General features: G+C 31.7%; 1 protein-coding gene across 3 annotated transcripts; it reads left to right on the top strand.

Moving 5' to 3' along the window:
• The first annotated feature begins 211 nt into the window (after window positions 1-211).
• Window positions 212-23,643, top strand: LOC130902316 (transient receptor potential cation channel protein painless-like). 3 transcript variants are annotated; one of them, XM_057814375.1, is made up of 2 exons: window positions 212-378; window positions 14,891-23,643. In XM_057814375.1, the coding sequence occupies exon 2, from the start codon at window positions 14,898-14,900 to the stop codon at window positions 17,649-17,651; it is 2,754 nt and encodes a 917-aa protein (XP_057670358.1). In that variant the 5' UTR covers window positions 212-378; window positions 14,891-14,897; the 3' UTR covers window positions 17,652-23,643. The 3 variants fall into 3 exon arrangements, with proteins under 3 accessions (XP_057670358.1, XP_057670356.1, XP_057670357.1); XM_057814373.1 differs by having other exon boundaries at window positions 219-382; XM_057814374.1 differs by lacking the exon at window positions 212-378 and adding an exon at window positions 4,427-4,478.
• Window positions 23,644-25,038: the final 1,395 nt, after the last annotated feature.

Here is a 25,038-nt window from a genome sequence, read left to right as displayed (position 1 = left end):
TTTGCTTCAATTTCGTTCAATGTATCTGAATTTGGTATGTTTAGTAATTGTTTGTCATAAAATGATGACATAATTTAATTAAACATAGTTTACAAATCCAAATGAGGAACATTTTGCATCACCTTTTAACAATATATGAACGAATATATTATATTCAGCGAACTGGCGCAGCTTTTCAACCTACACAAGCACTTGTTGATGAGAATACAGTAGTCCATGAGTGGAAGTCGTCGCCTCAGCATTAAACTCTCCGAGTGTGCGGCAAAAATGTATGATTGTGCATTTATTGTGACTTAGACGAAGTTTAGTTTTAGAGTGGCTTAACTATCGTACCGCGTTGGATAAATTATTATTGAAATAATATTTAAATATTTTTCCGTAAGTAAGCAACTTCTTGAGATAAATATTTTGTTATAATTTCTAGAATTCAATGTAAGTTTAAAGAGGAATATTTCTTATATGAAAACACTTGTTGTAATGCTATCCTCGTAAAACACATCTGGTAGCATTAAGATAAATTGCCCTTGAAAAAATATGGATTAGTGAAAAATTATAAAAATAATAAAAACAAATACAACTTCGAAATTTATTAAAAATGTTTTGTTGGAAAAAAATCATAATTTTTTCATTGTTTTCGATTTTTTTAATACAAGAGAATTAAACATTTTTTGAGAGAGAAAATCATTAACTTTATAAAATCAGTTTTTAAAGGAAAATTACAGATGAGAAAATTTTTCCATAACACTAAATATATCGTTTTTTATTGCGGATTACTCAATTTCCTGCTGTTAAACAAAATGGACGCCTTGAAAATACATCAATAAAGTCAAGGTCAACTTCTTAAATATTTCTTGAAAAAGTTTTATAAAATGAGGCCAAGATTGTCATATATCCTGTTTTTTTTGTGAAATTGATTGTGACTTTCCAAAATTATCCAATTGATAATTTCATATTAAAACCATAATTTTGTTATAATTTTGTGTTAATTTTCTTATAAGAAAAATTAATAACAAAGGAATTAACAGGAAATATTCAAAATCTGCGTAAAAAACTCATCAATAACATTCATAAATTAGTTTTGGGTCCCTGAAACTTTTATAGACAATTTAATTCTTGTTTTTATTAATTTTTAAACATCACAACCTTACGTGATTTTCAAAATAATAGGGTTACTTTTTTGAAACTAGTTGTTTTATCATTGTTCCAAAATTTCGAAAAATCTCCTCACGACATTAACGAATAAGTTTTAAGCTATAAGTAATTGCTTGATATAACTTCCTGTGGAGTTAAAACCGTCCAACTGTTTTCTAGTTTGTGGCCACTGCTTCAATTTAACTGAGGAAAGAATTGTCCTAGGAATTTGAATCATTCACCTTCTTTATTCATAGTTTCCACAAATTTTTTCATCAGTCTAAGTTTAATGTTCCAAAATTTCGAAAAATCCCCTCACGACATTTACGAATGAGTTTTAAGCTATAAGTAATTGCTTGATATAACTTCCTGTGGAGTTAAAACCGTCCAACTGTTTTCTAGTTTGTGGCCACTGCTTCAATTTAACTGAGGAAAGAATTGTCCTAGGAATTTGAATCATTCACCTTCTTTATTCATAGTTTCCACAAATTTTTTCATCAGTCTAAGTTTAATGTTCCAAAATTTCGAAAAATCCCCTCACGACATTTACGAATGAGTTTTAAGCTATAAGTAATTGCTTGATATAACTTCCTGTGGAGTTAAAACCGTCCAACTGTTTTCTAGTTTGTGGCCACTGCTTCAATTTAACTGAGGAAAGAATTGTCCTAGGAATTTGAATCATTCACCTTCTTTATTCATAGTTTCCACAAATTTTTTCATCAGTCTAAGTTTAATGTTCCAAAATGTCGAAAAATCCCCTCACGACATTTACGAATGAGTTTTAAGCTGTAAGTAATTGTGTGATATAACTTTCTGTGGAGTTAAAACCGTCCAACTGTTTTCTAGTTTGTGGCCACTGCTTCAATTTAACTGAGGAAAGAATTGTCGTAGGCATTTGAATCATTCACCCTCTTTATTCATAGTCTCCACAAATTTTTTCATTAGTCTAAGTTTAATGTTCCAAAATGTTGAAAAATTCCCATCTCGACATTAACGAATGAGTTTTAAGCTATAAGTATTTGTGTGATATAACTTCAAAACTTTCAAAATTTAAATAATGTTAGGGTTACGCTGGCCTAACATTATAGGGTCCTGGAAGATAATTAGCCGCTTTAGTTTTGTAACAAGTACCGAACATATAACCTTTGTTAAATTGAATTAAAATTTTCTCGACCTGAAAAACATTTGTCGCATTATTTCCGAGAAGCAGTAACACTTTTGTGGAATAATCTAATATGCACTAAGAGGCTTAAAAAAACAAATCTTGTAAATATTTTCAAGAGCAGAAAAAGAGTCATAATAATATATTTAAATTATTTTTTCTTCTATATAATATACACAGTTATTTCGAATATGGTTTTCATTCTCTTTAAGAGTCCATTCACTGGCTCGAAACGAGTTTAAATTCGCCGTTCGGCGCGTGTCTAATTATGGAAAAACTATAAATTTTTTGTAAAAAAAAAACAAAAGATTAGACCTTATTCTAGGGACATGTAACACTGATTTTCGATTTTTTTTAATTTTGAAAATTTTTCAGAAGTAAACTTGCTTTAAATAACTTAATAATAAAAAATAATAAAATAAAAAAATTCATTACTAATTTAATTTTCTAATGTCTTCTAGAATTTACGGCATATGCTTTCAATGAAATTTTGAGTGATTACATATATTGAATAACCATCAATTTAGGTCAAATTATCTTCGTATATCTAACGTGTTATGGTTTCAACATTCGGCTATTAGTTACGGTAATTAATAATGCAACTGAATAATGAATGATTATTATTTGAGAACTTACAAAATGATACTAGATTTTACATGAATTTTAAAACATTAAATGAAAGAAAATAAGACTATATAAAGTAAACAGTAATCTCTTTTTGGCTCCATAAATTTAGCCCAGCGTTGTTCAATAAGTTCAATACTCTTTTTATAGTAAGAATCTTTGACCACCGAGCTATTTTTTCAAGCCTAGGAACAGAAAATAATCCGAGGGGGCTTAATCTGGCGAATAGGGTAGCAGTTCAAACTTATTCCTTAATTTTGGACATGGCAATAACTTATGTATAAACTGGTGCCTTGTCTTGATGAAACAATACTTTCTTCTTAGCCATTTTTGTTTGATTTGCTCGCTTAAACGTTGAGATAATTTCACATAATACTCGCCGACGATAATTTTTATTCTTTAAATATAGTCAATCAAGATTATAACACGCGCATCTTAAACCACCGACGCCATGAAGGTGTGAAGCGATGGACCCACGTTTCCTCCATCGTTATGAAACGGCGCTAAAATTGGACTTTACTCACTAATATACGGTGTACCACACTTTTTGAAATGCCTACTATGTCGACGATCATTCAGTACCACTTTGTGGATTTTACTCAACATTTCTAGAGTGGTTACCTCATTTGATCAACCAATACGATGCTGGTCTTCGCAGGTCGTACGACCTCGTTAAATCTCTGCTCCCCTATATTTGACTGTTGATAATGAGGGAGAAGTTTTACCCAGAATAGAATCTACTTCATCTTTTATAGTAGTTGAGCTTTTCAAATAATAGTTACGGCGTACACAACATTTTTTAGACGACACATAAAAATGTAACAAGAATTCTATTATATTTTCTCTGGTTGAGGTTTTTGATTTTTTGCAGTGTAGGGTAGGTTAGGTTGTTTTTTTTCTTCAGGAAATTGATGATGTTCTCTTTTTCATCATCATTCATTGTTATTCATTAATATAGACAAAACTTCGGATAAAACAAATAATTTCAGAAAATTAAAAATTTAAGGTTATGCAAAATCATCGAAGTGAAACTGTCAGCTGTCAAAATTAAAGTGGCTAGAGTCATATTTAAGGAAGTTAAACTTGTCTACTCCAGAGCCTCCCGAAAGTGTTTGCAGTACGGAACTGTCACTTTCACTACATGGAACATTCAAAACGCAACTTTCAATGTGTAAATGAATACCGAACGAACAGCTATCATGTGGTGTCGTCTGAAAAAGTATTTTATCATCACATAACGATGACCAATTTTTTATATGTTTACAAATTCACTGATAACGTTCATTATTGATAACTGCCAAACAAATACTAAGCAACGTATCGTCTTCAAACTTTCAATTTACGATGTATAGATTGTGTACTTTCTTCCACAGTGGGATTTTTTCAAGCAACTACCGCCATCTCTAGGTCAAACCAGGTACTTCTGGGAGCATTCTTGAATTGTGCAATATGTGTTCCTGCATTTTCCTGTTGAGAAAAGACTTGTGATTACCAATTTAGTACATGCAGTAAAATGATTCTCAGATCTTCAATATAACGCCCAAGTGTCATACTTCTTCGAGTAAGTACAAAAGATGATCGATGGTGACAACTCTTCCTTTATTATATTATAATGCAAACGTTGATGAAGATAAACGTCATAATGTACCATATATTTCTAGCCTCTATAAAGATCAAATAAAATATCGAAACTTTGACATTTTGAAAAACTCTTACAGTTTTATTTTGTGTCCTCAATTTCACGGTACCATTCGAAATTAAATACTGATAACAATATATTTACAATAACAAAAGTTGTTTCAATACCAGACGGAATTCATATGACATTTTTAATTTGGTTTGAGCACCATATGTTCACTATTTGATGTGGGTGCAAGCTGAGGGCCAAATACCTTTTATTAATAATAAACTTGTTTGTTTATTCCACTTTATTCCAATGTTTTGCTAAATAAAATATTGAATGCAAGGATGTTCTTAAATAACTTATGCAGTTAACAAAATACACCCAGCGGCTATACGATACTTAGTCATTTTGTCGGCCTTAAATGCATTAGAATGTCTATTTAATCTCTTACAATTGTTGTTAATCAAAAATTACGTCATTGAAAATGTAGTGTTGTGACCAAATAGGTATAAACAGCTTTGTAGATGAATGTATATCCGGCGGTGATGAAACGATAGACAGACGGACTAATTAAATAACGAGTAAACAGAATGTCCCCAAATATGACATTTCCATTATATCTGTGGTATTACTAATTGTTCTTCAATTAGTATCAGGGTGGTATGTTTTGAATAATTTCATATCGAGAAAGATTTGTTCTTCAATCTTTTGTTGTAAGCTTCAAACCTTCAAGAACATCGAGCAATAAATTTTTAGTTATTTTATTTTTCCTTAATAGAAATTAGAAACTTATTGTAATGAACTGCAAAGAAAGTAAGAAAAACATAAATAAATTCTGAACGACATTACGCCATTCATGGGCGAGAAATTTTTACTTTCTTCCCGTGGAATTTATACTATTTTTTTTTCTACCAAGATAAAAGGATCGTCCTTCAAATTTTCTGACGAATGGAAATTATGATGCGGAGGTGCCAATTGATTGAATTTTTCTTTTCACAAATTTAAGAGATATTACATTTTGAAAGTATAAAACAGAGTGACACTGAAAATTATCTCATTCCTCTAATTTGTTTTTGCTATTGAACAATTATTTTGTATGATTTTTTTGATTACCCAGTTATTGAACGTTATACAAGGAGAATCAATTATAAGGGTTGATACTCACGTTTTGAGATATGGCAACACTGATGTGAATATGTCAAATCTATCATTACCATCATAAAGTTGACATTTTTAATGGTGAACGTACCTAATCAGAACGTGTTGTCATACGAATGTTATTTGAGTTGTTTACAGATACTAAAAACATTCGTCCTGGTCAAAAAATCAATCAAATCGCAAATCTTTCCAAGTGATGATTTTCTATGATTTTCGACGTGAATTAAACCAACAGCAGTGTGCCGATCAACTCGCTTTGACTTTTGGTGATGAAGGACCATCTCAAGCTACTGGGCACGAGTACGATTTCCGTGGTGCCTAGATTTGACTATGTCATTTTGTAAATCGACCCAAAATAAGTCGAAAATGAAGAATTAAATTTTAAAGATATCTCGCTTCGTTTTCGAGATATCGTTACTTGAATTTGGAAACCTAACTAACCTTAGCCTAACCTAACCTGATCTAACCGTTTCGTGGTGCATTTTGAGTGTAAAAAGTTCATAAATCATGAATTTTTTACAGTCAAAATTGTCTAATAAAAAATTTTATTCGCATGTGGATTATTTTAGTTTTATTTTATTATTATTTTTTCTTATGAGGGACTTCGCTTCCTGGTCCCTGGTCTGCCCAAAAGCCACAGGCTGCAAGGAACGGGAGGGTTTGGTGAGGGGAGATTGGGGGCAGATAAATTCGGAGCGGGCAGATTTGGAACGATTTTTTAGAGTCATTTTTCTTATTCGGTTTATTTTGTCGTTAAAAATTGGATAAATTATGCAAAAATAATTGCTAGAGATTCAGGATAATTGTGAAATAGTACAACAATAGTCTAGCTATTCAATTATAAAACATTCGAAAATAAATAACTTTTGAAAGCATTCAGAACGTTCTTTTTACTCGAAAGAGGATATTTTTATATTAAATTACTCATTAAATCTTCAAACTATCAATAAATATTTTTTTTATTATATAAATAAAGAAAAAAATGGACAATTCTTTATGAAAAACATCAAATTATTCAAGTATTTATCGTATGTTAAGTTATATTCATCACAAAGTGATGAAAGTTATCAAAAATGGCTCATTTTGTTATAAAAATCTGTTTTTTTCAATATAATTTTGGAGTATCAGGGTAAATAATATAAAAATTAAATAAAAAATCTTTTGTTTATTGAATTACAATATTCAGATTGAATTTGAAGTGATAAAATATTCATTTGAAACGAAGTATTGAACGCCATCTGTTCAATAAAGCGAATTTTGATCTAACGTTTGATTATAATTTCAAGTATCGATATCTCGAAAATGAAGCGAGATATCAAAAAATTTCATTCTTCATTTTCGATTTATTTTGGCCAAATTTACTCTCCAAATCATACTCTCCCCAGCTACAGTATTCCCCTGGTTTGCCGAATTCAATAGCTACAGAATGAATTTCGTGATGGTCGTCCAAAATCAGCTGGTGTTGTAGAAAACATGCTGAAAAAATTCAATGGCGTTGCTTCAAAAGACGTCTATAAGATCGTGACAGGTAACGAATCATGTATCTATGCATATGAACCAGAAAGTAAACAACAATCGACTGTATGGGTGTTTCAAGATGAGTCAAATACTACAAAAGTTCGGAATAACTAGACATGTTGCCACCATTCCAAAAGGGCAGTGTAGAACGGTCAATTCTGAATCGTAAACCAGCATTTGTTTGCCTGAAGTGTTCGACAAAACTAGGGAAACCAATCGCAGAAGACGATTCATTCTCCACCACTGTATTTGAGTTCATTTCTTGAAATGGACGTCGTTTATGTTATGTTATATGGTAACTCAATTTAGATTTTGAGGCATACTGAAACTGAAGGATTATTTGTACTGGTTCAGATAATTCTAATTAATATTCATCTTCATTTAATGTTTCAGGATCAATTTGACTGTAGACTGTAGACATACTAATTTTTTTTCTATTAGTCAATGAATTTAATATTTATCCTTCCGCAATCTTACTGGTATGTAATTCTTCAACCTGGAGCTAGATTAGTTCTTGAATCAGCTAACAATGTAGCGCCTGGTGGGCGAAAACAATAACCAGTTCCTGAGCTTTGTAAATGTAGGAATTTAGCAACAATTTTGGAAATTTCGAATGTTTTCCATTCTGATAATACTAGACAACACTCAAAATTACTCGAGTCTGTTGTGCATGTTATTGGTAGAGTCTTAGAATTTAACAGAGAAATATCAGTTTTTGTCATTCACGTCTAAAATCGTTTCAATATTTTTTACCAAATTTTCACTTTTTCATTAAGTTCTGTAAGTAGTTCTTATCGTTTATATTCGCGAAGTCACCTTTGGCAGTTAGTTGACAGCGGAAATGTGTAAAATGTCACGCAATTGTGTTAATTCCTACGACGGTTTTGTGATGGATTGGAAGGAACCTATCAACACAGCGAACGCGCAATTTCAAACTGCGCATGACTATGGTGACAGAACATGTTCAGGATATCTACCGCGAACAAAGTTTGGATGTAGAAACAACGGGATCAGCCTTCGTTTGACCACTTTATAATCATTTAGATTTTGTTTTTGACAATTTGCTCAATATGATTATTTTCTATATCATCAACGTGCTACATATTTAAATAACTACAAGTATAATATAGTACGTATATCGATTTTACTTATCACTAAAATTTATCTACATATCTCTGAATAAATAAAAACATTAGTTATAATTTATATCAAAATAATCACTCTGTAGTGTTAATAAACTCATAACATCAGAATTCTATATTTGTACACTTGAACTGATAAGTATGAAGCCCCAAAACTTCCGGCGACATTAGTTGATTAACAAATTTCATTACGCAAATTAAATAGGAACCTACTTCCGACCACGACTTCTATGGTTCCGGAAGAGAGGTTAAAAAGAATGTAATCGTTCAATTCAGTAAATCACAAATAACAATGTACGTACGTATAGTGTAGATCGGCTATAATGAAAAATTACAACACTACAGGTGGCATCCCGGAGGCTGAAATATTATATTTATACATATATGAATTGTAAAGGAGTCTTTGCCAGCTATATTACGAGCGGTTTCTTATTGGTAACGTAGCAATGAAACATAAGTATTTGAAAGCTCGGAAAATATATTAAAGTTAGTCTACTTTGGTGTTTCATTGCCACGTTCCCAATAAGAAACTGCTTTTTATATACATATATAAAACACACCTGTTAGTTATAACTCAATATTGCCGAACCCATTTGGCTGAAAATTGATCAAATCTGGTACATGCCTCTAGATAAAATACAGAAAAAGTTTAGCTTTTTGAGGAAATTAACCTCTATACTAAGATGAAAAACAAATCAGCAAATAGTCTGAAAGTTTTCGAAATACACCAAATATTATTTAAGCAGCAATATATATAATTGACAAATGTAATTAGTTTAATTTGGACAGAAATGATCGCAAACAGGAGATTATCATCTCGTTCGATAACCCAGCAGCTTTGAGTTTTAATGTCATAAGGTCCAATTTGGCTTCGAAGTACCTAGAAAAGTTTCATGGGCTGGGCTAGAAGATTGTAGTTATGGTCCAAGGGATCCGTGACATATCTGAACCCTTCTGTGAAGTCAGCTACAGGATAATAGAGAAAACATTCTTAAAGGAGATAGAGGAATGCAGTGTGGAAGACTACGGAACTACAATTAATATCACAAGCTTTCTGAAAGAAGTGATAAGTCCTGACTATCCCCAGAACCACAGCAAGAAAAGGAGATCTTTGCACTGGCAGTGTATACGATATCTTGAATTATTTTAATATTTGCAACATAGTCGTAAAAAACTGTACTTGCTGCGGAATTAAATTCATTATTTTCAAACTCTACTCCACCGCAGAATGATTTATAGACTGCTAATACTATTTGTCGACTATTGCACTTGACCGCAATGGTATAGATAAACCTGTCTTTATCTAGCGATAAATCAAGATGTACACGAGTAATTGGCCGTTTAAAAAACTGTGTCGCACGCAATTTATGTATAATATAAGGAACTAACAGGAAGTTAAGAAAAACAAACGTGTAATATTACACGTGATAATATGCGTGAGAAATTAAAGTACAACCATTTGTAGCTGTTAAGCAAGCTACAACTGATTACACCATAACGACTGCTGTCGATTTTATCATTATTTTTGTCTGTTTTCTTGATTACATATGATGTACACTTTCTCAAATTAAATATCGATCTTATGAATGACTGATTAGCGTGCCAGCTTTTTTTCATTTCAAGTATGTCAATCTACTTTTTAGATTACAAATCAATTTGTTATAATCCATTGAAACGTTACAATCAAAAACTGCTTTAAGAACGCTAGATTTTCCATCAGTACAAATAAACAAGATTTTCTGAGGAAAATAATGTTGAAGTTGCACATAGCAACGAGGAATGGGCCAATGGGATGACGATATTATTCAGAATCATGTGAACACGTGTGCTGACGGAAATGACAGTGAGGATGAAGATGAAGCTGACCAATCACAGATTTTGAATACTGAAGTGAAGAACATTCCAAAGAAACTTTTAAGTATATTGGAAACGGTCCACAAGTTTTTTTATTACTCAACGGTAGTTCATAAGATAATATTTTATGAAATTTATAAATTCGAAAAACATATACAAAATGTAAAATTCTATATGTGAGAAAGGCAAGTACTGTACCTCTTTTAGGTAGAAACTAGTTTTAGTGAGAAATTTGGAAATGAGTTATAGTTCATATTATAAGCAGAGACGTTTTCTTTAAATAATTTTTACTCAAAGTGATCACGAAATGGAGTTAAATGATGCCTTTAAGCGGAAAATTTATCAACATCTTGATCAAATTTGTAATTTAATAAAGTTTTCCCTTACGGCGAAAAAAATGAAGATGGAACCTTGAGAAAGGATGGTCATGCTACTCGTATTATGGAATACTGAAGGTGTAATATTAGTAGAGAAGGAAGCTGGAATTCCAGGTGCTTATTATATCAGTTCATTTTCAAAATTATGTGACGCAATAATAGAAAAAGCCGGGAGAGTTTGCGCAAATACATTGTCTCAGGATAATTCATCCAGCTGCAGTTTCAAAATCAATTTTTTCATACAATTTGTTACTGGGATTGTATTTATATTTTAACCAAATCATCAATGACGTGCTTACGGTCCTACAGGTTTACCGAAAATAATGAAGAACAGACTAGAAGAATATGCCGAGAAAATACTAGGGGAATGTCAAGCAGGCTTTAGAGTTAATAGGTCAACAACGGACCAGATTTTCTCCCTAAAAGAATTACAAACCAATTGCAATGAATACAAGATACCACTTTAATCCTTGTTTATATATTTTAAGCCAAAATAAATAGGAAGAACATGTACGCAGCAAAGTAAGCAAATTAGGTGTACTGGCAAAAATAATCAGATTAGTTAGACTAACCTTAGATAAAACAAAAAATGAAGTGATATGGAAAGGGTATAAGTCTGAAGAATTTCATGTCAATAGAGGACTCCAACAAGGTGACCAGCTCTTCACTGTATTATTTAATATGGTTTTAGAAGTAATTATCCAAAATTCTAAATTAAAAAGCGATGGTACAATCCTACAATAACGAATACCAATGTCTTGCTTTTGCAGATGAAGTAGCGTTGAAAGCAAAATCCAAGAAGACAGTAATAACATTGGAAGAGATGCCAAAAATTTTGGAATAGAAATAAATCAAGAGAAGACAAAAGATATGATCATGGAAGATACACAGAGAGAAACAGAAGATTACAAGAGTACAATTTCGAAAGATTTTCCAACTTTGTGTATCTAAAAGTAGTAATAGAAGACAAGGGATTAGAAGAATTAGAGCTGAAAGCCAGAATAACTAAAGGAACACAAAAATTCGGAAGAAGATACTAAGAGGAATCTATGGAGGAGTACACACAGAAGAGGGCTGGAGGAGAAGAAATAATAAAGAATTGGAGGAACTTTATGACAGTTTTACGTATATAAATGTTGTCAAAAGTTCATAAACTGCATTTGTCCTGTTCAAAACTGCTTCCTTTCCTTGCATAACCACTCATGGTGTTTAATAAAAGGAAAAACTTGTTAGTTGTTAACGAAAATGTGTTGAAGAGAGTTTTCGGAAGTTTTGGTTAAATTGGATAAGATAACATCTAGATAAAACTAAATTTAGATCCTTCCGTGTCACCAAATATTTACAAAACAACCAATACATTGAAAATAATTTTCATTTTAATCTAATTTATCAGAAGTAGAGTTCAACAACAAATATTTTTTTAATATATAAGCATATTATAGAATTTTTGATTGAAAGAATTGAAATATTACTCTTCAAAATTCTTCTAGCTGAGCTTTGTAATATAAATTATTAATTAAATTTTCCGTTACGTTATATAATGTGACCTTTTCTATTAGAAACAGATGTTACTATAAATATTTCATAAATCAAAATATTGATATTACGCAGAGCTACTATATACTTTGCAACAAGATACGGAAAACGGTAATTTGTCAAAATCGAAGTTCTTGAATGTTTTATAAACGCTTAGATATACGTGGTGAACCCAATTCAATGGCAGGTCATGAATGAATAAATTTACAATTTTGTCCGAACAATTGCTTAATATACATACAATTTCTATAGATACAATAATAAACGTATTGTTGACAAAACATATCGTGTGTTTCTTTCTTGTCCCATATTTACAATTTATTTTTAGACGACGCCATCTGAAAGTTGTTCGTTCTTTATTCATTTTGAGTGTTTTGAGTGTTCCATGTAGTGAAAGTAATAGATCCGTACTGCAAAACACTTTCGGGACGGTCTGGAGTAGACAACTTTAATTTCTACAGAAAACATTGTTTTCTGTAGAACATCTCTTCTGGACATTTCTTGACCACAAAGGTTAAAAACTTTATGAGCATCCGTTTATAGATGTTGCCATCTGTTTTCAACTGTTTGGCCTCTCTCTGTGCTAGGTTCTAGTAGGACGTTCACTGAATCTGCTAATCGACTAGTTGATGGTTTATCTAGAAACCACGGTTGCCACATACTTTATTGTTCACACAACTTTTATTTAAGAGTAATTTACACTAGCACAGCTCCCTACTACCTACTGACCATGAACCACAAACCCTACTAAAAGATAATTCGCTTATATATATATATATATATATATATATATATATATATATATAATATATATATATATAAGCGGTTTTTTATTGGAAACGTGGCAACGAAACACCAAAGTGGACTAACTTCTTTCTAGCTTTTGAATACTTATGTATTCATCGTCTGGGAAGTAATTAGTTAAGATTTTCGGTGATTTTTTATACTATTAATGCCTTTATTAATTTTTAAACTCATAGAATTCAATATTCAAATTGACGTTGATAGAAATATTTCTATTTTACAAGCATTAATACTATCAAAAATTACCGAAAATCTCAATTAATTATTTCCCAGACGATGAATACATAACTTAAAAAGCTGAGAAAATATATTAAAGTTAGTCCACTTTGGGGTTTCGTTGTCACGTTGTTTATGTTTCTAAATGTTGTTGATTTTAAGTTTCTTCTGTTTTAAAATTGGTTTTTTTTTGGAAGAAAGATAAAAATTGACGTTTCGACTTTTCTTTAAGTCTTTATCAAAATATAATATTGACACTGACAAATTTGCGTATTTATATTAATCAATACATCATGAACATCAAAATAAGAATAAAATCAAAATAGAACTTTGTTCTAAAAATATTATTTAGGTATTTTTTATCATTTATAGCTTTTTCGTTTTTATGAATGTGAACCATTTAAAAAAATTCTCTTTTTCGTGTATTAGATTTAGTTCCAAGAATTTTTGAATCTTTATAATTGAATTTATGTTTTTTTGATATTTCATGGTTCGTTAACGCAGCTTTATTATTTTTATCGTATTGGTGACCATTTAGTCTATTTTCTAAATATTGAGATATCTGCCCTATGTAGACAGCGTCACAATTAGTACAATATACTTGATATATAACATTATATTTTTTGTTTTTTGGTGTTTTAGATTTCAATTTAGTGTAATATTTGGATAACGTATTATCCTTTATGACTTTTACTAATATGTTATGTTTACTAATATGTGTTATGTAAATGTTTTATGTTTTGATGTTTCGTTTCTTCCCTGTTTTTTAATTGATTGTAGTGACTGTTTATCCTTTTCTTGAATATGTTGTTTCTTATTGCGATGAAATATCAAAAAAACATAAATTCAATTATAAAGAGTAAATAATTCTTGGAACGGAATATAATACACGAAAAAGAGAATTTTCAGAAATGGTTCACATTCATAAGATCGAAAAAACAATAAATGATAAAAAAAGACCTAAATAATAAAAGAAAAATTAAAAGCTCTATTTTGTAAATTCTAATAAAACTACAAATAATTTAATTAATTTCTGCTATATATTTGAGATGTAAGCACTAAAAAAAATTATTTTTCTAATTAGAACATTTTCTTTTTTTATTTATTTTATGCTTATTTTATTATTTTGATGTTCATGATGTAGGTGATCTATTGATTAATATAAATACGCAAATTGTCAGTGTCAATATCATATTTTGATAAAGACTTAAAGAAAAGTCGAAACATCAAAATTTATCTTTCTTCCAAAAATTATTGAAAAAACTAATTTTAAAACAAAAGAGACCTAAAATCAAGAACATTTCGATGCATATATATACACTACGTTCATTATTTTCTTAGAATTATTCGATAAAGAAACTGGTTTTATTTAGGAATTGCAAGAGATTAATTTTTATGCATTGTTTTTGTTTATCTATACTTTTGAATGATTCATTGATTCTGAAAATTAAATATTGTAATTCGGAACCAGAAAATTTGTTTACTATTCAGTTCGCAGTAGGGGACTTGTTATTACTTTTCGTCAATAATAAAAATTATAAAACCTCTTTTCAAATATTGAAATGAATGCACGACATTCATCGAGCTTTATATTAATTTCCCAGATTTAACTCATGTAAAGAAAGTAAACTAAAAGTTTGGTCAAAATTAATTTCAATCCTATCACAAATCTCTCTGATTTCTTTTCGTTATATAAAATTTCAGGAAATTATAAGCTGCTAATTTAACAAACTTTTTGTTACAGGGGAATCATGTATTCAAAAATGGAAGGTGAAAAAGCTGTAGCTCTCAAGAGAACAGATAGCATATGTCCACCACCGGAAGAAGTTCTTCTACAACGCGTTTTAAAGAATAATACAGAAGATTTAGACCTCATTGTTAACGAAGCTCTTCTTAAATATATTTATGATGGCTATAGCAAACCGATTTTGTTGGTTGCTTGCATCGAAGAAGCAGTAGAGCCCCTAACAATCCAAGCTTTAATAGATCTAGGAGCAGATATACGATTTTCCGACGAGAACCAGTGGGAAGCATTACATTTCGCCGCTAAACGAACTAATTATTCAGTTTTAAAAGTTGTAATTGATAATTTGAAAGCTAGACATTTCGATATTAACGATGTACTAGCTCAAAGTAGTAACGCCTTGCATATTCTTATTAGGTACGGAGAAAGTCAATCAATTGATTTTATCAAATGCGCTAAACTTTTAATTCAAGAAGGAATTAATGTGAACAGTGGAGACAGTAAATTCATATCACCTATACTGTGGGCAGCTAAGAATGGTTCAAAGGATGTTATCAAAGTGATATTAGAAAATAGTCCGGTTCCAGTGGATTTGGACTCCCATAAACTGAGAGGACAGACCGCTAGAGATATTATTACAATTAAAAATTTATACGAAGGTTATCTTCCAGAAAAAATTGATAACAATAATCAAAACGGAATCGTAAACAAAGGAAGTACAAGAATCGATGCGGAGATACTTTTTAATTACGTTAAATTACGAAAAGAAAATGAATTTCTGAATTATAATAATGGAGATATTAGAGATTTCGCAAATATCGAAGATGGTTCCGACACCCTTCTTCAAATGGCGTGCGATAAGGGAAGCAAGATCATAGTAGAACACCTATTAAATAACGGAGCTGATCAATCGAGAGTTACCAATAAAAACAAAAAGACTCCACTGGAAATAACCGCCGATCACGGTTTCCACGAAATATTTAGTCTTCTTCTAAACCGTCTCGATAACGAGATTCCCATGTCTGTTTTAATAAGTTTAGTAAAATGTTATGATTACGAGATATTTCCAGGTATAGATAGAAAACTGTGTTGTAAATATCTTCTCGACAAACTGAAATCTAATAGAGATATATTGAATATAAATGGTGTGGACGAATCTATGAATTCCCCGTTGCATTACGCAGTTAGATATGGTGACGTTAATATCATTAACGATCTTCTTCAAACTGGAGCGTCTCTGGGGTCTAAAAACAAATATGGTATTATGCCTATCCAGGATATGGAACCTGAGGCATTGAACAAACATTTGGATAACTGCGTTCAGTTTGATTTTAAAGGAAAAAAAGACAAGGAAGATTTTTCTATAACGTTCGATTATCGTACTTTGATACCACCTACTACAAAGATAAGTAGACCAGATTCGGAATTAGGTATTAATTCTTCCGATAACCAAGAACTTGTACTTGAAACTGAAGTTATATCGTATATGAGTACAGCTTCGGAATTTAAGCATCTTTTAACACATCCTGTGATAGTTAGTTTTTTATTTATGAAATGGCATAGAATAAGATGGCTCTTTTATACTAATTTAGCGTTTTATATTGCTTTTTTTGTTTCTTTAGTAACTTACGTGTTTTCTTATTATGCAAATTTTGAAGAACTCACGTCCTTTGAAGTTTTTCTTAAATTCGTTTCGTGGATAACATTGCTGATTACATTTTTTGTATTGTTATTCAGGGAATTATTCCAAATTGCAATTTTACCGAAAAAGTATTTTCGGAATTTTGAAAATTACTTAGAAATGACTCTTATTATTATAGCTGGATGGATATTATTTGTCGGTTCTCCATCTATTGATACCCGTAAACAACTTTCATCTTTATCTATTTTATTAGCAGCTTTTGAACTTGTATTGATGCTCGGTCAACATCCGAAACTATCAACGAACGTTGTTATGCTGAGAACAGTTTCTTATGATTTTTTCAAATTTCTTTTGTGGTATTCCATATTAATTGTCGCATTTGCTTTAAGTTTTAACATACTATTTTCCGCAGAACCTAAAATAATTGTAGCGAATCAAACAGAGAGCGAAAGTGACGACGATTCTTTCGAAAATCCAGGAAAATCTGTGTTTAAAACTATTGTTATGTTGACAGGCGAATTCGAAGCCAGCGACATCAATTTTGAAGCTTTTCCTTTTGTTAGCAAATTAATTTTTGTTCTTTTCATTTTCATGATAGCCATTATACTGCTCAATCTCTTAAATGGTTTAGCTGTAAGTGACACACAGACGATAAGAAAAGACGCCGAACTATTGGGACATATCTCTAGAGCTCAACATATTTTCTACGTAGAAACGATGATGTTGGGAAACATCCTCCCCAAGAGCTTAGTTACCAAGTTGAACGATTTATGCTGTTGCTTACCATTCGACACAAATTTACGCTGCACCATTTCCAAACCTTTAGCAGAAAAAGTTTGTCTTTTTCCACATTTATTCAATTACGAAATGACTGTCTATCCTAACAGATACGGACAAATATATATTCCGATGAATAAGAAACAAAAATGTTGTCACGGTTATTGTTATAACATTTATTTAGATAAAGAGACAATTTTACGAATAAACGCGTTAGTTCAGTTTAAAAAAGAGCAACTACAATCAAAAGTAGATATAGAGATGTATAAATCTGAAATTGTTATCATTAAAAATAAATTGGATGATCTATTGAATAAACTCCAATCGAAACAGTTACAATAATATGCTGTGAGTAATTTCTTCTTGGTACTTTCAATCAACTACATCAAATTCTCTTTCTGTAATCGAGACAATATCCGAATAATTGCTTTTTTCTCTCAGTTCCTTTATTTGGTATAATCATTTTTTTCCGTCCGTTATATGTCTCGTTTATCTATCAGTCTTAATACTTACGATATTTCCAACAATTCAGATGTTTCTATTCTTCATTTCGTTTGCGTTTTTCTCTTTGGTCTATTTGCATTTGATTTGACGATTCATTATGGTTTTCCCGTGTTTATTGATTATTTTGCGTTGAATGCCTTTATAAGTTTTTTGAAGTTATCGGTGGCAGTGTTTTTGTTTCAAGGTCTCAATCGCTTGCTTTTGCTTTCTCCTATTCCTTCAAATTAATCTCTTCTTGTTCTAAGCTCATCCTATTATATTCGTATTAATTTGTCGAATGTATATCTTTCATTTTATTTAAATTATAAACAATTTGTTTTATGACTCATAGTCAGTAGTCAATGGTCACCATTTATCTATTGAATTGATAATAATCCTAAACAAAATTAACCCATTTTTTATTTCAAACGTATCGCATCTTTTAGTGCCTAGAATTTCTAAAAGCTTCTTCCCTACTTTCATAATCTGACATTATTAAACTAAAAATGCATGAAATTCATTATATGGTCCATTCTAAATGGATTTACCTAGCAGAAAAAATCGATTTTTTTGCAAACTTCATTCTATATTTATTTTGAAAAAGTATGGCCGCTTTCCGAAAAACGTTTTTTGACCCTGTGGCGCCGTGTGGAAGTTTACGTTGTGAATAGGCTCACACGGAGTCATAAACTGGGCGAGAATACTACTATTAGGAGATTTAGGCCCTCCGCACACGGGTCGACTCATTTGCAATTCGAGTTGTCAGCAGGAGTCGCGCGCAACCTTGTCTGTCACAGTGGGAGTCCTCACACGGGCCAACTGCCAGTCGTCAACTCAAATCCAATATGAATCGCATAAGTTGCGCGCCAGCCGTACAATAGAAGACCACGTGTGCGGAGGGCATTATATTATTTAAAATGAGTGATCAATATTGTTCAGATTCCCTTATATTGGTATTCTGCCTCTGTATTGTAGGCGCAACCAACCTCACCAATTCTTCAAAGCTTTCTTTTTTCATCCTAGAGAATGCTATGAACTTTGCATCTGTTTTTTTCAATTCTTCGGCAGAAACAAAAAGCCTGCAGCTTAAGTTTTTTTGAATATACGAATGACACCAATATTACCTTCTTCCTCCTCTACAGATACCGACTATCAGTCGAGAGTTGCGGACTGAAGTTGCACAAATGTCCCTCCTGTGTGTGGACTCCAGCTGCAAACAGGTTGCACAATTCCGATTGCACGATTCCGTTTGCGCGTTGCGCAGTCAAGTTTTCAAACTCAAATTGCAAATGAGTCGACCCGTGTGCGGAGGGCCTTAGTCCTGATCACTACCTAGTGTGAACTGGTAGTCGTGGTAGTAGAACAACCAAAAATAGATCGGTCGTAATTACTCGTGCATGTTGGAGTGAACACGACCGGTTTAGTCGTGAAACACCCACCAAAAGTGAGGTTTCTAGCGTATATACACGTATTTTTTTTTTCGATTTCTGTACGAGTGAAATAATAAAATTTACTATAATTTAATAATTAAATAACATTTCCTTCGTCAGCATTCAAAATGTCAGTGTACAAAATGAATAAAAAACAAACAATTCAATTTGTTGAATTGTATCGCGATGCGGAATGTTTGTGGAAAATAAATTCTGAAGTGTACAAAGACTGAAATGCTTATTATCAAAAATTAAAAAAAAAAAAATAACTTTGAAAAGTCAGGAGCATCTTCAGTTCAAATCAGCCTAAGGTACCGTGGTTTACGATTGTCCATTCATTTCTGAAACAAAATCCAGTAATGAATGAAACAGTATCTAATCTTTAGAGTTCACCAGTTCATTGTAACAATACATCAAAGCAATTAGAAGACAAAGTCAGTTATGTTTTAGATAACCAAGTAGAAGTAAATTTGTCAAACGAAAAGGAGACTGGTGAAATATTCAAACTTCCATCAAAATCAAATCAGACAGCTCAAGCAAAAAAGAGGCGACTGCAGAATTGTTCCACTTTCCTGTTTAGCCATGATTAAACAAAAATAATTAAAAAACGTACCATTTCAGACACTAATTCGTGTGAACTGGAGGTGTGAACCAGCCTTTAAGCATTTAAATTGGTACATTCATTTCAAACGGACCAATTTTTTTCTAAATTGTGTGATATGTACTTTACTTTTAGCTGGTGTTCTCAAAATTAACATTGAATCAAATATTTTCCGGGAAATCCAGAAAATAAATTTCTCAAAAACCCCACCCTTAATTTGCGCGAATTTTGTATATGAGTCTCAGTAACCCCCGATCTACCTTTTTACTAAATGGCAGTTAAACAAAAAGCTCCGTTCGGTAAATACGGCCCCGCAACGAAAATGCCGGTTTTCACCTTTGTTGGATTTTTCCGGTGATTTGTAAATGAGTAGCGTGTGCCGATTTTTATTTGTCCGATAAGCTGAGTGACACTAAAAATGTTTTCCATGTATCTTTTCACGTAGTCAATAACTTGTATTTTGAATTGATCAATGAAATACTAAATTCAACCTCATCAGTAGTTCATATCAAGTATAACCTATAAAAATAAAACTGATTTTCTCACTTGTGTCAAAGATGGTTTCCAACAGCAATTGTTGGGTGCGTGTTTGTGATAGATTAAAGTTAAATCATGCGTAGATTCATTTGTCAGGTGATTCCTTTCTTGGATTTTCTCGTTAAAGCAGCTCATTGAAACTGCTCATAAATCAAAAACAGAAACTATTTGTTATTGGAGGAAGTAGCTCCAACGTCTCCATTTTTCAAATTTGACTGTAGTATCTAGTAGTATTTTGACCAAAGCTCCTGAAGTTAACGTGTACAAAATCTCTCTCCTACTCGTACAGCCCCTTTTTGTTATTTTATGATGAAACCAGTGGCGTAGCGTGCTTTGGAGGGGCCCTGTATTAAAATTAGTTGGGGTGCCCAAATGAAAGGAAAAATTAGTTCACAGAAGAAACAAAAATGCTTGCATTAAATTAAAATAAGTATTTACTGATTATAAGTTATCGCTTCCTTCTAGAAATTGAGCTAGCCAAATAAATCAAATTAAATGTACACTATTCTTTCCTTTTTTTTTCGGCAAATTGATTTATTAAATTATCTATAGCTGAAGACGATTTCCTCATCGAAGTCCTTAGGTAATTTTTCATCAGTTTTAATTTTGAAAAACTTCTTTCAACTGTTGCGGTCGTAACTGGAAGTGTCAAGAATAGAAAATATTTTGTTACTACCAGCAATAATTCCATGAGTTCCTTAATGAAATGAATATTTTGAATTTCAGATTTTTGCAATCTTTGTTTAGTTTGAGAAACTAATATATCTAAACAGCATTAGTATACATTGACTTTGAAATATAACTCCGGATCTAAAATTCTCTCATCTTGTGATAACGCATCAAAAAAACGCTTCCTTATTATTCATCTTTTATTTTTAAAAACAGTTGTTACTTTCCACTCCCTGGACTCATTTAGCAAACCATTGAATGAATTTTGATTTCTTATTTCGCTCAGTCTATTCAAAAGATTGCTTAATAAAATACTAGCTTTCTGTAATTCATTATTCTGTAGAGCTTTAGAAACAGGATTAATGATTTCAAAAAGTAAAGAAAAAAATGTAACAAGCACTAAGAAAAATCTATAGTTTTTGTACGGCATTTAACATTGAAGAGACTTAGCGTGTTAAAAGTATTTACAAGAATAACACACTTGAATTCGCAGTGCTTAACCTGGGGAAAAAAGAGATTGCTTTTATGACTTTTGTCATTTTTGAAGTAAAAACTCTATAGGCCCTATAAAAGTTTTTTTTATATGTTTTTTCCCGGGAAACACTAGATTAAGTGACATTGGGAATAACATTTCACTAATTTTTGTTTACACACATTAGGAGCCTCTGTAGCCCGGGGGCTTCGTATCAATGATACGGCTAACACGGCGGTAGCTACGCCTCTGGATAAAACCTACATTATAAATGCTGGGAGTGGAATACCTAACATATGTGAGGCTTGGATAGGTCAAAATCGACATTTTTGTTGCGGGCAAGGCTTCTTGACAAAGTCATTCATATTTGGTTTTTTCAGGTAGGACGAAAAATTTTTGATTCAACGTTAATTGAATAACACTAGCTGAAAGTAGAGTGAATAACGCACATTTAAAAAAAATGGTTCCGTTAGGTTAATTTGGGTTATAATGGCGGCTGTTTGAAATGAGTGTACCATTTGAAACGCTTATTCACAACGTAGAATTCCACATGGCACCATAGGGTTGAAAAACGTTTTTCGGAAAAATGAAAGTGGCCATACTTCTCCCATTTAAATATAGAATGAAGTTTGGAAAAAATCGATTTTTTCTGCTGGGTGAATCCGTTTAGAATGGGGCATACACTTCTCTTCCAATGTTATTATCTTTTTCTCCAAAAATCTTCTCTTCTTACTTGGTTAAAGACCGCTTGATAATGCAATATTTCTTGATAGAAAATATGCGCAGATTGTTTCATGCAAGATCTCGCACTTACAACATTATCATTTTGGTGCCATTTTTATTGAGTGCAAGCTGGGAAAAATCCAGATCCTCTCATCATTTTCAAGGTATTTGTTTAATTAACTTATTGAATTTTTGTTAGTGGCACCATGATGCAATGGCAAGAGACTTGCATATTGTCAAGCGACATGCAATATTTATCTGTTCAATATTTTGACCTTTCTTTCAATTTCTTGCACAATGTCAAGCGGCCTTAAATAATTATGGCAAACATATATGTTTCTCTTGTCTTCATCACGTCATTTCACTTGTCTGTCTCAATATAAATATCAACTCTTTTGTTGTATTAAATTTCCGATCTATTCGAATCCTTTAGCCGGCAAATCACTTCGAATCTTTCTGTGATATTTGGCCGTTTTTCCAATCTCCTCTCCTATTATTGATCTTGTGTCTAACTTTTTGAATATTTATTTTTTTAATTTAAATATGTTTTGTCATTCCAATATCTTTCGTTTGTTATTCCTAAGCCTTTTATATTAATTCTTCTTTTTTATCTAGCACTGATATTCTTCTTTTTTCTCTCGAATATTCTGTGGTTTTCTTCTTTTTTATTTTTGATACACCAGGTTGATGCGTCATAGGTGTCAACAGTTATAATAATTGCTCTGTAATTTTTTCATTTATTTCTAATCATTTTATTCCTTCTCTTGTTATCTTCTTCTACGGTTTTTTATCAATTGCCATTAGTGTTATGTCATTTGAATTTGCTATTAACTGCGCATGTATTTGTGCAAGGGTCATTTTGATTGCAGCCTAGTGGAAAGCTTACTGTTCGTAGAAAATTATACTTTGTTCGCATGAAGATTACATTGAATAAGTTTATTCAGTACTGCATTTCTGGATAAAGAGTTAAAATCACCCTGACTATCGATGATGCAGAATTGGCCGAGACCAGAGAAAGAACAAAATTTGTTCGGTCTTCACGCCGTCTCTTATATTAATAATAGATATTTTTAAAATTAAAAAAAATTAAAAAGAGGCCATCCATAAATTAACTCACGCGTTAAGGGGGCGGGAGGGGGTCAACGAAGTGTGACATTGTGTGACAAGAGGGTGGGAGTGGTCCTTAATTTCGTGACGTCACATTTCAAAATCTATTATAATCTAAATGTTGAAACACGAACTTTGAACTAGTACTTTATGAAAACCTCAAAAAATAGTATTTGAAGTATTGAATAAACTCCAAATTACTTATTGTATACTTATTATATAGACTTTTCTAACTATTTTGAATATTATACTTTAATACTTATGTAAAAGTTTTATTGTTGTAATTATTTATAATAAAATATATTTGTTTTATACTGCTTTTCATTTTCTTTGTTACAAAAAATGAAATTATAAAGTTTATTTTTCAAGTTATTAATCAATTTACAGAATATTATTATGACATGAAACATTAACTGTTAGAATATGATACTTCAAACAAAGGAAATTAAGTACGTTCTGTATTTTCACAAGAATTTATAAATTGAACTGTTTTTATAAACAGATATATCAAATATGCAGAGGTCTGGCAACGCTGCCAAAAAAGATTAAAATGTTGCATCGACTATATTTCAAATATCAGATCGCTCTTTAAGACGAATCAATTTGAACACAGTAACCCTTTTTCGAATCCCTTTTGTAATTCATTTTGTTCTTGCAAAAATGTATGGCCACCCTTTTATTTATTAAGAAATACTGGATGCCAATTACTTTTTCTGTAATGAATTTATAAAATATATTGGTGATGATTTTATACCGTTACGTAAAGGTGAATATTCGTGGTCAAATTAGTGCGTGAGCAAAATCGTGACTAATTCCAAAATGAGATCAGTCGTAGATACCACATATAATAACAATTTAAATTTACATTTCGTGTAATTATATTTCACCTAATGCTCTATTAGATAGGAACATCGATAATCATAATTGAAGCATTTATAATTCATATACAGTGAGGTCTTAATTTAACAGAAAAATTTTCTACATAATTACGAGTAATTTTGGATAATCTTTTAGTTCGTTAATTTTGTATATAAACATCTACATTATTAACTGGCATTTTAAACACTCGACAACCCTTAAAACCTTTCTGACTTAATAACTTGGAAACTGTCTTTACAAACTTCAGAAAATTTTGGCAACGACCGGACGAATCTCCGACAAGCTCAGAAAGAGGCCAACAAGTAACGGTTGTTTGTAGCATCTACACTCTTTAAAGATGAACTTTTTGATAAAGCACTTCCCGGGAAATTGAATTTGTGTCAAGAGTCTGGTTGAATGGACTTAGAACTGGTTCTTCAGTGGTTGAAGCAATTTTGCAAATATGCTAATCCCTCTCTGGAAAGTAAAGTATGGTTTTTTCCTGATGGTCAACCAAGCCACATATCCTTAGTAGCTGTTGCTTTTTGCAGAAAAAATAACATAATTCTCATGTGCTTCCCCGCACCTATCGCATACAACCACTGAATGTGAGTTTTTTTTAGATCTTTAAAGGTATATTATAAACAGGCCTGTACCACATGGCTGAAAAACCATCCTGGGCCATGTTATTACTGCTTACCAAGTGAGTCTTTTCAAAATCAGATGGTGAAGCAGCGACAATCCAAAATGCATTGACCGCTTTTGCTAAAACAGGAATTTAATTCCAAAATTTTTTCCTGTTATCTTTTTGTACCAGTGGACACAACTAATATTGAGCTGAAAAAGCTG

Source organism: Diorhabda carinulata, chromosome X (assembly GCF_026250575.1).
Source record: "Diorhabda carinulata isolate Delta chromosome X, icDioCari1.1, whole genome shotgun sequence".
In the NCBI taxonomy this organism is placed as follows: Eukaryota; Metazoa; Arthropoda; class Insecta; order Coleoptera; family Chrysomelidae; genus Diorhabda; species Diorhabda carinulata.
The sequence above is the reverse complement of the archived record's forward strand: the minus strand, read 5'-3'. Positions and strand labels throughout refer to the sequence as shown.

Bases quoted from the DNA above. Each gene is read 5' to 3' on its own strand.
- LOC130902316 (XM_057814375.1), top strand. From the start codon at position 14,898: ATGTATTCAAAAATGGAAGGTGAAAAAGCTGTAGCTCTCAAGAGAACA.